Source organism: Armigeres subalbatus, chromosome 3 (assembly GCF_024139115.2).
Source record: "Armigeres subalbatus isolate Guangzhou_Male chromosome 3, GZ_Asu_2, whole genome shotgun sequence".
Taxonomy (NCBI): domain Eukaryota; kingdom Metazoa; phylum Arthropoda; class Insecta; order Diptera; family Culicidae; genus Armigeres; species Armigeres subalbatus.
This window is the reverse complement of record NC_085141.1, coordinates 305126845-305141809: the sequence shown is the minus strand read 5'-3', so window position 1 is coordinate 305141809 and position 14965 is coordinate 305126845. Positions and strand designations below refer to the sequence as shown.

At 41.9% G+C, this 14965-nt stretch overlaps 1 protein-coding gene across 2 annotated transcripts in view; it reads right to left on the bottom strand.

The window, feature by feature from the left end:
* Positions 1-14965, bottom strand: part of LOC134225089 (casein kinase II subunit beta) — a 38386-nt gene that overhangs the window by 7747 nt on the left and 15674 nt on the right. For both annotated transcript variants that reach the window (XM_062704877.1, XM_062704876.1), the window contains 4 exons: positions 8225-8327; positions 7416-7607; positions 7156-7345; positions 6938-7019 (listed from right to left, as the gene is read on the bottom strand). In XM_062704877.1, the coding sequence (XP_062560861.1) occupies positions 6938-7019; positions 7156-7345; positions 7416-7607; positions 8225-8327 (567 nt within the window). The remainder of the gene's footprint in view (positions 1-6937; positions 7020-7155; positions 7346-7415; positions 7608-8224; positions 8328-14965) is intronic.

The window sequence follows — 14965 nt, the reverse complement described above, 5'->3', positions numbered from 1 at the left end:
CAAAATGGAGTTGCGGAGAGATTCAACAGAACTTGTACCGTGTACCTGCTAAATCGAAGCTCAACCTCTGCGTTGCCAAGAAATGTCACTCCGGCTGAAGTCTGCTACAAGCAGACGCCAAGTCTAAAAAAGGTTCAAGTTTTGGATGTCAAGTATTCGCTTGGATACCGAGCCAACACTGAAAGAAGTTGGACACCGAAAGTCGCAAGCAGTTCATGGTCGGGTACGCACCCAATGGCTATCGGCTAGGGAACGATGAATCGAAACAACTTGTGATTGCTCGTGACGTCAAGTTCAACAAAAACTGTTTTCCCTTGGTCAACGATGGAAAAGATCGCGGTAATGAAATACTGATGGTCCCCGTAGTCTACGAGCAAGAGGGGGAAGAGCAAACCGAGCAGTTGGATGTGCCAATTGAAACTCTACAGCCTGATGATCAAGTCTTGCTCGAAGATGGCACTGATGATGCAGAAGTTGAAGATGTAACGGAATGCGATGACACCGCGCTCCCTTCGCATTCAGATCTGGACATGCCTTCTGGCCCAAGTGGCGAGCAGTCCACGAGGCGCAGCGAACGGGAGCGCCGATTTCCGGTAAGTTTCTCAACTATCTTACTGGGTTTAGCGCAAATGCTGTTGGTTTTCCCATCCCATCAGATGCTCCCGAAACTTATAATGAGATTGATATCCGTGAGGATTGTGCCCTTTGGTACCAAGCGGTGCAGGACGAGCTGAACTCAATGAAGGCTAACAATGTGTGGAAGCTGATGAAGAATCCTGGCGGTGTGAAGCCTCTCAAGACAAAATGGGTCTTTCGGCTCAAAGAGGACGAGGCTGGTCGCCCAATTCGATATAAAGCGCGACTGGTGGTAAAAGGGTTCCTCCAACGTCCAGGAATTGATTTTGAAGATACGTTTGCCCCAGTAGCCAAACTGTCAACGGTTCGTGTGGTGTTAGCTGTTGCCATCAATCAGGGCTTTCATATACACCGGATGGATGTCAAGACGGCTTTTCTCCATGGTGTGCTGAAGGAGGTTCTCTTCATGGAAGTACCTCAGGGCGTAGAAGCAAAAGGAGGTACGATTTGCAGACTTCAGAAATCCCTATATGGCTTAAAACAAGCTCCACGATGCTGGAATGACAGGTTCAATTCAACGCTGCTCAAACTAGGGTTCCGTCGATCAAACCGAGATTACTGCCTTTACGTGTCCACCGCCGAAGGTGATGAGGTTTATCTAGTGCTTTATGTAGATGACCTCATGATAGCCGGAAGAAACATACGAACGATCGAAAAATTGAAGCACTGCCTTACAAAAGAGTTTGAGATGACCGACTGTGGCGAAACAAATTTTTTCTTGGGTATGCGGTTTGAATTTAACTCGAATAGTACTGAACTGAAGTTAACTTAAGAGACAGCTGCTTTGAAAATCCTGGAAAAATTCGGCATGGCTGAGTGCAATCCAAGCAAATCCCCGATGGAAAAAGGACTCCAACTAAGACGCGAAGGATGTTGTACCTCCCAGCCTTACCGGGAGTTTCTCGGGAGTATGATGTATCAAATGCTGTGTGTGCGGCCTGATTTGTGCTATCCGGTCAGCTATAAGGGAAGATTTCAACAAAAACCGACGGATAACCATTGGCAGGCACTCAAGCGCATTGCCAGATACCTAAAGGGATCAGCTACCATGGGTCTACATTTCACAAAAAAACGAAGATAGTAAACCAATCGTAGGATACGTAGACGCCGACTGGGCTTCCGATGCAGAACACCCAAGTCAGTCACGGGATTTCTGTTCAAAGTTTTTGGATCAACAGTATCCTGGACAAGTCGCAAACAAGCTACAGTTTCCATGTCGTCAAGCGAAGCCGAATATGTTGCACTGAGCGCAGCAGTATCTGAAGCAATATGGTTAGCTGGACTTCTGGAAGACCTCAACTGCAAGGCACTGTCGGATCCTGTTCTAATATATGAAGATAATAGAGGGTGTATAGGACTGGCCAAGAATGCTGAATCAAAGCGAATCAAACACATTGATATCAAGCATCATTTCATCAAGGATCACGTGGCTGCCGGGAACATCAAACTAGAATCAATTTCTACTACCGAGCAGCAAGCAGACCTATTCACCAAGTCATTAGACGTTGGACGATTCCAGTTTCTTCGCAATAAAATTGGAGTCACCGATTGAGAGGGGGTGTTGCGGATCAAGCAATCGTTGGTCACTAAGGGTGACTACCAGTTGTTTATACCAACTAATAACTACGAATTATTTTTTCATTCCAATTCAAACCGTTAATCCTAACACACGTTTATAATAGAGAGCTGTTCCAAGTTACAGAAGTTTGGTCTTATCTTGACTGCAAAGTTCTACGGACGTCAATATGACGAATAAACATATCCAACGGAGTATAATGGATACACATATTAAAAAAAAAAGTAGCTACAGTTCATGTAGCTACTGTAGAGCATCGAATTGTTTCAACAACAAATAGTAATATTTGGCAAATATTTATGATACCATCAGACTGCAAATATAAGCAATTTTGAATTCAAATAGGGGGAAAGACGGCTTTGGCAGGTTTTGTTCTATTATTGGCAGGGGGGTTTTTGTCGACCAAATTTTATGAAAGTTGGCCACAATATTCTTTGATATGCAAAGAATGTTTAGGCCAAATTTGAGCCTAGTCAGTCATAAAAAAAAACCCCTTCCAATAATAGAACAAAACCTGCCAAAACCGTCATTCCCCCTAGTTAAACAATTGAAAACAATCAATTAACTTATCAATTAACTGATTGATTTACAATCAAAAACATTTTTTCGTTTTCCACTAAGGCCGAAACAAATTTTAATTCTCTTCTGTCTCATATTGTTTTATAACATGATTAAATTAGGATCGATTGTTTAGCATAAGTACGCAAACGGTCTATTATTCTTTTATTGATCCCGCTATTAAAAAAAATAAAAGATGTGATTTTGGAGGTGGCTGGTTTCCCGAGCAAAGTCTGAAAACATAAAGAGAGCATATAGAAAACATATTTGGATATAGATATCAAATTGAAATCATAATTTGTTTTCAAATATGAATCATCATGATTGATTACATATTTTGGTCTCATTTTGCTGTTGATTTCTAAATTATATGATCTGACATCAAACTGTATACTTATTTTGTTATCGGAACCAATAACAAAATTAGTTTTCGATTTGCTCTCACCGATAGCAGGAATAGTTTTCGATTCGATATCACAGTAAGATTTTTCTGCTGTAGATTTTGATCTTTTAACCGTTAAAATGGCCAAAAGAATATCAACCTAAGTTATCAAAATTAGGCGATTTTGCAACAACAAAATTAGTTATCGATTTGCTCTGAAGCTTTGCTCGGGTTATGCATGACTAATGTACAATCCCCTTTTATAGATCAAAGTACCTATGCAATAAGCAAAAATTTTCGTACTGACATCTGCGACGGCGAGTAAAACTTTACTCAAAGACAATTTGAAAATTTGCGAAACAATATACCCGCTACCAGGCCTGCAGTTGTTTATACCAACTAATAACTACGGACTATTTTTTCATTCCAATTCAAACCGTTAATCCTAACACACCTTTATAATAAAGAGCTGTTCCAAGTTACAGAAGTTTGGTCTTATCTTGACTGCAAAGTTCTACGGACGTCAATATGACGAATAAACATATCCAACGGAGTATAATGGATACACATTAGGGTGGCTCAAAAAACACTTTTTCAAATTTTTTGATGGGCCGCCCTCTTATTCGGTTCTATTTGATGCCCTGATGCTCTGAACAAAATTTCAGCCAAATCGGTCAACGTTTGGGCAGTGCTAAACTCGTTGGAAGTTTATATGGAAAAATGTATGCCGAAACATCCAAAAACAGTGATTTGCAGTTGGACGGCACAATTTACGATCAAGAACCATGATACTCATTCAGTTCTTGTAAAATAAAATACAGAATGTTATGCTGAAAACCGCGAGAAGATTAGAGTTTATTACGCAAAGATATTAGCATTTTACTGGACTGTTATAGGGGTGAATTTATTTCTTTTCAAAGGTAAAAGAAACGTAATTTGCTCAAACCCCACTGCAGAGAAATGCTAATAACTTAGCCGTACAAACTCGAATCTTCTCACGGTTTTCTGCATAACATTCTGTATTAAATTCTCTAAGATCTGAATGACTATCATAGTCCTTCATCGTAAGTTGTGTAGTCCAGCTACAATTTACTGTTTTTGGATGTTTCTGCATAAATTTGTGCATATAAACTTCCAATGAGTTTTCCACCGCCCAAACGTTGACCGATTTGGCTGGAATTTTAATCAGAGCATCAGGGCATCAAATAAAACTGAATAAGAGGGCGGCTCATCAGACAAATTTAAAAAAGTTTTTCCCATACTAATTTGAGCCACCCTATTACTGCAGTTCGTTTTTCAAATTCTATCGTGTAAAACATTTAACAACAATAATATTTTGAACTTCTCCCCATTTTTCAATTTTAACCCTCTCCCGCCCATGGTGTCTGTAGAGCATCGAATTGTTTCAACAACAAAAAGTAATATTTGGCAAATATTTATGATACCATCAGACTGCAAATATAAGCAATTTTGAATACAAATAGTTAAACAATTGAAAACAATCAATTAACTTATCAATTAACTGATTGATTTACAATCAAAAACATTTTTTCGTTTTCCACTAAGGCCGAAACAAATTTTAATTCTCTTCTGTATCATATTGTTTTATAACATGATTAAATTAGGATCGATTGTTTAGCATAAGTACGCAAACGGTCTATTATTCTTTTATTGAAAAAAAAAAAGATGTGATTTTGGAGGTGGCTGGGCAAAGTCTGAAAACATAAAGAGAGCATATAGAAAACATATTTTGATAGAGATATCAAATTGAAATCATAATTTGTTTTCAAATATGAATCATCATGACTGATTACATATTTTGGTCTCATTTTGCTGTTGATTTCTAAATTATATGATCTGACATCAAACTGTAGTGTGTACTTATTTTGTTATCGGAACCAATAACAAAATTAGTTTTCGATTTGCTCTCACCGATAGCAGGAATAGTTTTCGATTTGATATCACAGTAAGATTTTTCTGCTGTAGATTTTGATCTTTTAACCGTTAAAACGACCAGAAGGATATCAACCTGAGTTATCAAAATTAGACGATTTCACAACAACAAAATTAGTTATCAAATTGGCTCTCAAGCTTTGCTCGGGTTATGCATGACTAATGTACAATCTCCTAATAGATCAAAGTACCTATGCAATAAGCAAAAATGTTCGTACTGACATCTGCGACGGCGAGTAAAACTTTACTCAAATACAATTTGAAAATTTGCGAAACAATATCTATTATAGAATTCAATCCTTACTTAGGTACTAATTATAATACTTCCCGAGCAAAGTCTGAAAACATAATGAGAGCATATAGAAAACATATTCCGATTTTGACATCAAATTGAAATCATAATTTGTTTTCAAATATGAATCATAATGATTGATTACATATTTTGATCTCATTTTGCTGTAGATTTCTAAATTGTATCATCTGACAGCAAACTGTGTACTAATTTTGTTATCAGAACCAATATCAAAATTAGTTTTCGATTTGCTCTCATCGATAGCAGGAATAGTTTACGATTTGATGTCACAGTAAGATTTTTCTGCTGTACATTTTGATCTTTTAACCGTTAAAACGACCAAAAGGATATCAACCTGAGTTATCAAAATTAGGCGATTTCACAACAACAAAATCAGTTATCTATTTGCTCTCAAGCTTTGCTCGGGTTCGGTCATCACAGTTTTGCAGATGTGCAAACTATTTTACATTCCACGTGAGCTCCTGAACTCGAATGCCCGTTGCAAGAATGTTTACGTTCATTCAGTAGTTTGTCAATGGCTCATTCTAAAGGCTGAATTTTAAAATGCTTTGTATGGTGGACTTCTAGTGCGGAGGCTTTTTCTACAACTCTGCCTCAAATATCGTTGTTTGAACTTCACATATAACGGCATTTTAGCGCTAGTTGCAGTAGTTTATGTTTACTAAGCGAGCCGGTGACAAGCGCGGTGTCATCATCAACAATAGACATAGTCCGCTGTCATCATTGAAACGAAGTATGAAAAATAAATATAGCCCAGGACATCCTGGCTACGATCTGGCGATGGGCTAAACAATAGGATGTCAGTAGCTTGATACTAAGTGATTGAAATTTTGTTATCATTTTAATATAAGTTACAGTAACTTGCGCCATAACTCCGTTATTAATGAAATTATACTACTGTTAGGCAGAGTTGTAGAAAAAGTCCACCATACAACTCATTCTGAAATTAAACTCCTGGAATAAATTATCGAATCGACAAACTACTAAATGATCGAGCCCAAATTACTGAATGATCTAAAACATCCAGCCCCCCTTCTTGACACTAAATCCTCTGCCATGGCTTGCCTGGACCTATCTGACCCTAATACTCACCCTATCTTCAAACCCACCACCTACACTATTGTTCTCATCCCGGAGAAATTTTGCCGTACATATGACCAATAAATGAAAATACCTGCCAATTGAAGTTTAACTGAATTGTACTTTTATTTCCAAGTAGATATGCTAATTTGATGGTTAACTTTTCCTCGGCGGAAAACCCACAACCGAAGGAATGAGTTTCTTACCTATCTACAACAAGTCAAACCGCCGTTTCGAGGGACTGACTGTGTAGGAAGATTCATTGATCGAATAACTAGCAACGTTTCATATTCGATATTTACATCCACCTCTCTCGACACAGACAAGCAAAATAATAACGTCAGGTATATATACGGTACGGTTTTCCCCCAAGGATAACGAGCTACTCAACGATCAAATGTACAATTGAAAGAAAGTCGGCTCAATTGCCATTCATTACCCCTCGCATCGGTGCTTTAAAGTTGGCAGCAGCCTGCAGTTGAATTTGATACGCTAACGAGTGGATTTTGAAGCCGTACAAGCTGAAATCGATCAACGAAAGATGATGTTGGTTAGAATAAAAAAATGTACACGCACATTTGTGTTTTGTTTTTGTTAAAGATCGCCTTAATACAACAGAAAAAAACATATTGCGTTGGAATGCGCTTGTGGACTTACCGCGGCACGAACTGGTTGGCGGGACGTTTCGGGCGATACTCGGGATGTACCATGAACAGCATGTGCGGGAATCCGGTACCAAAGTAGGCACCGTCCGTATGATGGTGCCTCGAGGATTTTGGTGTGTAGACGTCGATGCACTTAGGACAGTAGTTTTTCACCATCGCCTCGCCGGGCACATCGGATAGACCTGAAAAAAAGAGACCATGGTACCGCGCAGTTAGTTAGAAGCAATGTTTGACGGTTCAAAAGCGACGTACCTAATGGAAGCATCGGTTGGCTCTCGCAGTATACTCGCGGGCAGTGACCAAAGTCACCGCTTTGATATTTCTCTATCATTTGCGCTATGCCGCGATTGGTGAGGATATACCTAGCGTGGATTAAACCGTACAGCATCTCGGCCGCCTGCTCGATCAGGTCCGACTGGTTCGGGTTGTCGTCTATTTCATCCTCTGACACGATAAGAGTGAGGGGAAAAATTAGCGCACATGGATATTTTAAAGCACTCGCTCACGGAAAAAATAATATAGTAACTTCAAACAAAATTGAGTTTGTTTCAAACAAAATTTTAGTTTGAATTTGGCACAAACAGCTGTTATCGTGAATATTCAAAGTTGATTCTGACACATCGTCAAGATAGGAAGGATATAATTTCTCCAGTGTTGTTTTTTATCAATTGAGCCCATTTCAATCAAACAAATTCCTTTGGAGGCATCCTTACACCTCGGAAATCTTCACAAATTTAGTTCCCACATGTTTTTGAAGTGATGGGATTCGCGGGATGTCGGGAAATTGAACAGTATTTGTGGAGCATATGTTTCGAAATGGACAAATTGATTTGCAATTTGCGGAACAGAATCCACGTACCTTGAAGGAACACAAACCCTCAACCTCCGATACGTGGATTCTTTTTCGCAAATTTCATATAAATTTATCTATTTCGAAACATGTGCATGCGCAGCCAAGAAATTTGCCAAAAAAATTTCCGTACGGCCGAGTTACCGAATAATATGCAATTAATTGAAATAAAAATATCAAACAAAAACGTTTCGTAGCGGTTAGCACTCACCGGGTTCTAAATCCAATATCATATCTAGGGCCTGTCTGTAGTTCGGCACCTGTTCGTTCAGTCCGGTCAAATTGAACTTATCCTGTATGTAATCCTCGTCCACCTGCAAAAAAGAAAACAAATATGATTAAAACAAATAACAAATTTATTCAGTATTATGTTTTTCCCGGGTTTTTACAATACGAAAAATGTCATTTCAGTGTCATGGAACATATTTTCTAATTTCTTTTTGAAAAGTTCTCTACAATTCGAGATTTTCATTAATCTGAAACGGTTGAAAGATCCTATACGTTCGTTGTCTAACAGGGCATTGCTAACAAAATGAAATCTGTTGCCAGAGTGCTAAATTTATGTTATACTAGCAGACCCGACGAACTTTGTTTCGCCTAAAATTGATTTATTCTCTGATTAGTTCTCGAGTTAAGCAGAAATGTGTGTTCCATTTGTATGGGAGCCCCCCTTTACAAAAGGGGGAGGGGTCTCAAACCATCTTAAGAACCTTCCCCGACCCCAAAAACCTCTGCATGTAAATTTTCACGCCGATCGGTTCAGTAGTTTCCGAGTCTATAAGGGTCAGACAGACAGAAAATCATTTTTATGTATATAGAAGAGAAGATGACATTAATGTCATGGCATTTCGTGATATTTTTTTGTAATATAATATGTAATATGTAACATGTTGCACACTCTATATTTTTTAGATTTTAGAATAATGATCAGCTAGGCAAGGTCATATGATTATTCCAAGCGTTCCAGGTTCATCAAAAATCCATAATCTATCTCTATATAATAAAAATGAAATGGTCTGTGTTCGTATCCGCATAACTCGAAAACGGCTGGATGGATTTTCTTCATTCCTTCAGCAGATATGTTCGTTTTAGTTTCCGACGGGTTTATATGATATTTCCTCATGCGAAAATTACGAGTAAAGTTGAGTGAATTGGGGAAAAATAAAATTAAGATTCGTATGAGCATTTTGCATGGACGCTTTCTCGCCTACTATGCAGGACAACGTCTGCCGGGTCAACTAGTTGGAAATTAATTTTGAAAAAAAAAATATTAGCAAATGATTTCCATGACACCGAAATGACATTTCTCAACGCTGCTCCCTCGCAATTAATCTATTTTACACCGCCCACTGGATTCTATGAGTCTCCATTTCTTCGACATCACGATCACAATTGTCTATTGTTTATTATTTGTTACATCAACAAACGACGTAAAATTACGACGGATCGTCTGTCGGAAAGCTATTTGTAGACCCGCAAACGCTCCAACGTTGTCCGTAGTTCGTTCTTTGAAAACGTATCATCAGCATTCCGTTTTTTCGCAGTGTCATAAGTCTAACGTTCAAGATAACTGACTCCAGAATTTCAGGGCAGTTCATTTTGCCTTGGAGCTTATCAGTAGATTGTAAGACGTTTCGAGGTAAAACATTCCGCGGTTAATCATTTCGCGGTGTACCAGAACCCAGTTCGCGGTCTATAACTTCGCGTTCACCACAATTTCTCGGTATAACACTCCGCAGTTTGTATTTTGCGGGCAATACCATTTCCCAGGTTTATTTTACTAATGTTACCAGTAGTTCAGTAATCTGTTCTTTAGCTTTGTAAAACCTCAACACAATTATGTAAAGCGAACAATCATTGAGTTAGACTTGTATGAATACAATTTTCCTAAAAAAACGGATCAATTCTCCTAGCGGGGACGATCCCTTTCTCGATTCAATCATTTGGTTTCGCCTTAGTGTGATTTATTTATTTATCATCAGACTAAGGCCGGAGTGGCCTGTGCTGCACATAAAAGACTTCTCCATTCAGCTCGGTCCATGGCTGCACTACGCCAACCACGCAGTCTGCGGAGGGTCCGCAAGTCGTCCTCCACCTGATCGATCCACCTTGCCCGCTGTGCACCTCGCCTTCTTGTTCCCGTCGGATCGTTGTCGAGAACCATTTTCACCGGATTACTGTCCGACATTCTGGCTACGTGCCTGGCCCACCGAAGTCTTCCGATTTTCGCGGTGTGAACGATGGATGGTTCTCCCAACAGCTGATGCAACTCGTGGTTCATTCGCCTCCTCCACGTACCGTCCGCCATCTGCACCCCACCATAGATGGTACGCAACACTTTCCTTTCGAAAACTCCCAGTGCGCGTTGGTCCTCCACGAGCATCGTCCAGGTCTCGTGCCCGTAGAGAACTACCGGTCTTATAAGCGTTTTGTAGATAGTCAGTTTGGTACGGCGGCGAACTCTATTCGATCGGAGCGTCTTGCGGAGTCCAAAGTACGTACGATTTCCAGCCACTATGCGTCTACGAATTTCTCTGCTGGTATCGTTATCGGCGGTCAACAGTGAGCCCAAGTACACGAATTCTTCAACCACCTCGATTTCGTCACCACCGATAGAAACTCGTGGTGGGTGGCTCACATTGATCTCTCTTGAGCCTCTTCCTATCATGTACTTCGTCTTCGACGTGTTGATGACTAGTCCAACCGTTTAGCTTCGCTTTTCAGTCTGATATAGGCTTCCTCCATCCTCTCAAAGTTACGTGCCATGATATCAATGTCGTCGGCGAAACCAAATAACTGGACGGACTTCGTGAAAATCGTACCACTCGTGTCAATCCCTGCCCTTCGTATTACTCTCTCCAAAGCGATGTTGAATAGCAGACACGAAAGACCATCACCTTGCCGTAACCCTCTACGGGTTTCGAAGGGACTCGAGAATGCCCCTGAAACTCGAACTACGCACATCACCCGATCCATCGTCGCCTTGATCAACCGTATCAGTTTATCCGGAAATCCGTTTTCGTGCATTAGCTGCCATAGCTGGTCCCGATCGATTGTATCATATGCGGCTTTGAAGTCGATAAATAGATGATGTGTGGGCACGTTGTATTCGCGGCATTTCTGCAATACCTGACGTATGGCGAACACCTGGTCTGTGGTAGAGCGTTCACCCATAAATCCCGCCTGGTACTGCCCCACGAACTCTCTTGCAATTGGTGTTAGTCGACGGCATAAAATTTGGGAGAGTACCTTGTAGGCGGCGTTCAGCAATGTGATTGCGCGGTAGTTGCTACAATCCAGCTTATCGCCCTTTTGTAGATGGAACACACGACACCTTCCATCCACTCCTGCGGCAGAACCTCATCCTCCCAAACCTTGGTAATCACCCAGTGCAGCGCTCTAGCCAGTGCTTCACCACCGTGTTTAAACAGCTCTCCTGGTAGTTGGTCAACTCCAGGGGCTTTGTTGTTTTTCAGCCGGCCGATCTCCTCCTGGATTTCCTGGAGATTCGGAGCCGGAAGTCGCATGTCCTGCGCGCGTGCTCCTAGGTTCACCGTTGTCTGCCATATCGCCATTCAGGTGTTCTTCGTAGTGTTGCCGCCACCTTTGGATCACCTCACGCTCGTTCGTAAGAAGGTTCCCGTTTATGTCCTTACACATATCGGGCTGTGGCACGTGGCCCTTACGTGAACGGTTCAACTTCTCATAGAACTTTCGTGCGTTATTAGCGCGGTACAGTTCCTCCGTCTCTTCACGGTCTCGATCTTCCTGCTGGCGCTTTTTCCTCCGGAAAATCGAGTTTTGTCTGTTCCGCGCCCGTTTGTATCGTGCCTCGTTCGCCCTCGTGCGGTGTTGCAGCAATCTCGCCCATGCTGCATTCTTCTCCTCAACTAACTGCTCACATTCGCCGTCATACCAGTCGTTTCTCTGATCCGGAGCCACCGTGCCTAGTGCAGCGGTTTGCGGTGCTTCCAATGGCGGATCGAATATCTCTCCAGCCATCTTCAAGAGATGCTGCGCCTAGCTGCTCTTCCGTTGGAAGTGCCACTTCCAGCTGCTGCGCGTAGTCTTGGGCTAGTCTACCGTCTTGTAGCCGCCCAATGTTAAGCCGCGGCGGACGACTCCGACGCGTGTTGATCATCGTCGAGAGTTTTGAGCGCAGACATACTGCGACGAGGTAGTGGTCGGATTCAATATTCGCACTGCGGTAAGTGCGTACGTTCGTGATGTCGGAGAAGAATTTACCGTCGATTAAAACGTGGTCGATTTGGTTTTCCGTTACTTGATTAGGTGATTTCCATGTGGCCTTGTGGATATTATTGCGTGGGAAGAAAGTGCTTCGGACTACCATTCCATGGGAGGCTGCAAAGTTTATGCATCGTTGGCCGTTGTCGTTCGATACGGTATGCAGACTATCCGGTCCGATGACTGGTCTATACATTTCCTCTCTTCCTACCTGAGCGTTCATGTCACCGATGACGATTTTGACGTCCCGCAGTGGGCATCCATCGTATGTCTGCTCCAGCTGCGCATAGAACGCTTCTTTCTCGTCGTCGGATCTCCCTTCGTGTGGGCAGTGCACGTTGATGATGCTATAATTGAAGAAACGGCCATTTATCCTCAGCTTGCACATCCTTGCGTTGATTGGCTGCCACCCAATCACGCTTTGGCGCATCTTTCCCAGCACTATGAAGCAGGTTCCCAGCTCGTTGGTGGTGCCACAGCTTTGGTAGAAGGTAGCCGCTCGATGCCCGCTTTTCCACACTTTCTGTCCTGTCCAGCAGATTTCCTGCAGCGCTTCGACATCGAAGTTGCGGGGATGTAATTCATCGTAGATTATCCTGTCGCAACCTGCGAAGCCTAGCGACTTGCAGTTCCATGTTCCAAGCTTCCAATCGTGATCCTTTATTCGTCGCCTAGGTCGTTGCCGATTGTATCGAGTCGTATTATCTTTTATGTCGTTCGTAATAGTTGTTTTCAAAGGCGGCTTATTGGGCCTGCGCAAACCTCCTGTCTCGTCGGAGGGCCGTCGTGTCAGGGCTGTTTAGCGTCCCACCTAACACCAGGACTTGGGCTTGTGCGCTTTGAGCGGCACACGGTCGCTTTGGCGGAGCCTACTTGCGGATACATGCAGCTTTTTATAGAGGTTTAACAGGGCCCACTGTCAAACCCCACCACATCCTAGGCAGGCGCCACAACTCGCAGATGGCCTGGGGAGGGATCGTCAAGCCCTTGGACATAGTCCCTGCTGCCCCCTGCCTTAGTGTGATACACATCATAAATAATTGCCTACATTACGGCTCTTGCAAACGCTATATAGCAAATCCACCAACCAAGCTTATATGGTTAACACACCAACTTTTGAACGCATTGACCTATCGTAATTAAATTTAATTGTTCTTGGGCAGAGATTACCACCGAAATTGGAAGACGAATTTAGTTCACAAACGAAAGAGATTTATTTTATTGACGCTGCAACTAATAGCAACATGAATAATGGCGCCTTTGGCGCTTACTGCATCCGCTCTGTACCGTGTTGCCACTAATGAAGACAATGATACACGGAAAAAAAATGTAGTGACAAATAGGGTGGCATGGTAGTTGCACTCATAACACTCCTCAACGTACAGTACCACTGTCGGTCGTCAGTCCCAGCATTCCTTAAAACTTTCTATGCTTCATAGTTCCCAGGGGTTTGGTAAGAACGTCGGCAACCATGTGCTCTGTAGGACAGTATTCCAGTTCCAAAAGCCCCAGCTCACACTGTTGTCTTACGAAGTATTCCTCAATATGTTTAGAACGACGATAAATTCGTTCAGAGTTCGCAAAACTCATACAGCTTTGATTCTTCCATCAACTTTACAGGCCTATCGTCATGTTCGCCCATCTCCACCATAAGTTTGCGAAGCCAGATTAGCTCCTGAGTAGCCTCGCTAAGAGCCACATATTCTGACTCCATGGAAGACAATGTAACGCACGCTTGTTTACGATTGGCCCATGAAACAGCACCGTTTGCATAGCAAAACACATATCCGGTAGTAGACTTTCTTGAGCTTGCGTCGCCGGCCCAATCAACGCCAGTGTAACCGATCAAATCACCACCAGAACCGTTATACGTCAGCTTCCAGTGCTTAGTCGCTTTCAAATAGCGTAAACTTGCTTCCCTGCTACCCAACATGACTCTGTAGGGGCACTCACTTTTCGACCAAGAATGGCCGTGCTCATAGCAATATCCGGCCTTGCACACACCGATATGTGCAAAAGAGTACCAACAAGACTTCTGTACTTCGTCTCGTCTGTCTCAATACTGACTTGTGTCTTCTACTTTCAAAAAACATTCGTTCTTCGTTTTAGCCACTTTTGAATCACTTAAGGCAAACTTATCAATATATACACTGTAATCATATTCTCTCGCTTAATTTCTAGTCCCAAAAAGTAACTTAAATCTCGGAGATTGGTGATCTCAAAATGTTTCTTCAATGATTGGTACACAGAATAAATTTTCTTTTCTTCTACGCATCCAACCATAATATCGTCCACATACACTAAGGGTCTGTCTCAATTGGATAATTAAACTGAAATTAAACTTAAAAGTGACATTTCAATAATTATCAAATAACCCTGCTCGCAGAGCAAGATTACTTTTGACAGATATCGAATCATTTTCCATCGATGTCCTATTGGAATTGCTGGGTAGCACCAGCCATTCTTATAACGGGGTGATTTTTTAATTTTCGAACTGTCACTTTTAAGTTTAATTCTCCAAATGAGACAGACCCTAAAAGGTACAAAATCTTTCCGTTCTCGACCTTCATGTATAAGCACTGATTAGCACCACTTTGCTTGAAACCCATCTTCAAAAGAACACTGTGCAACTTCTGGTTCCAACAACGTGCTGACTGTTTGTGTCCGTATATACTTCTTTTCAAAAGGCAAACCAAGTGCTCCTTGC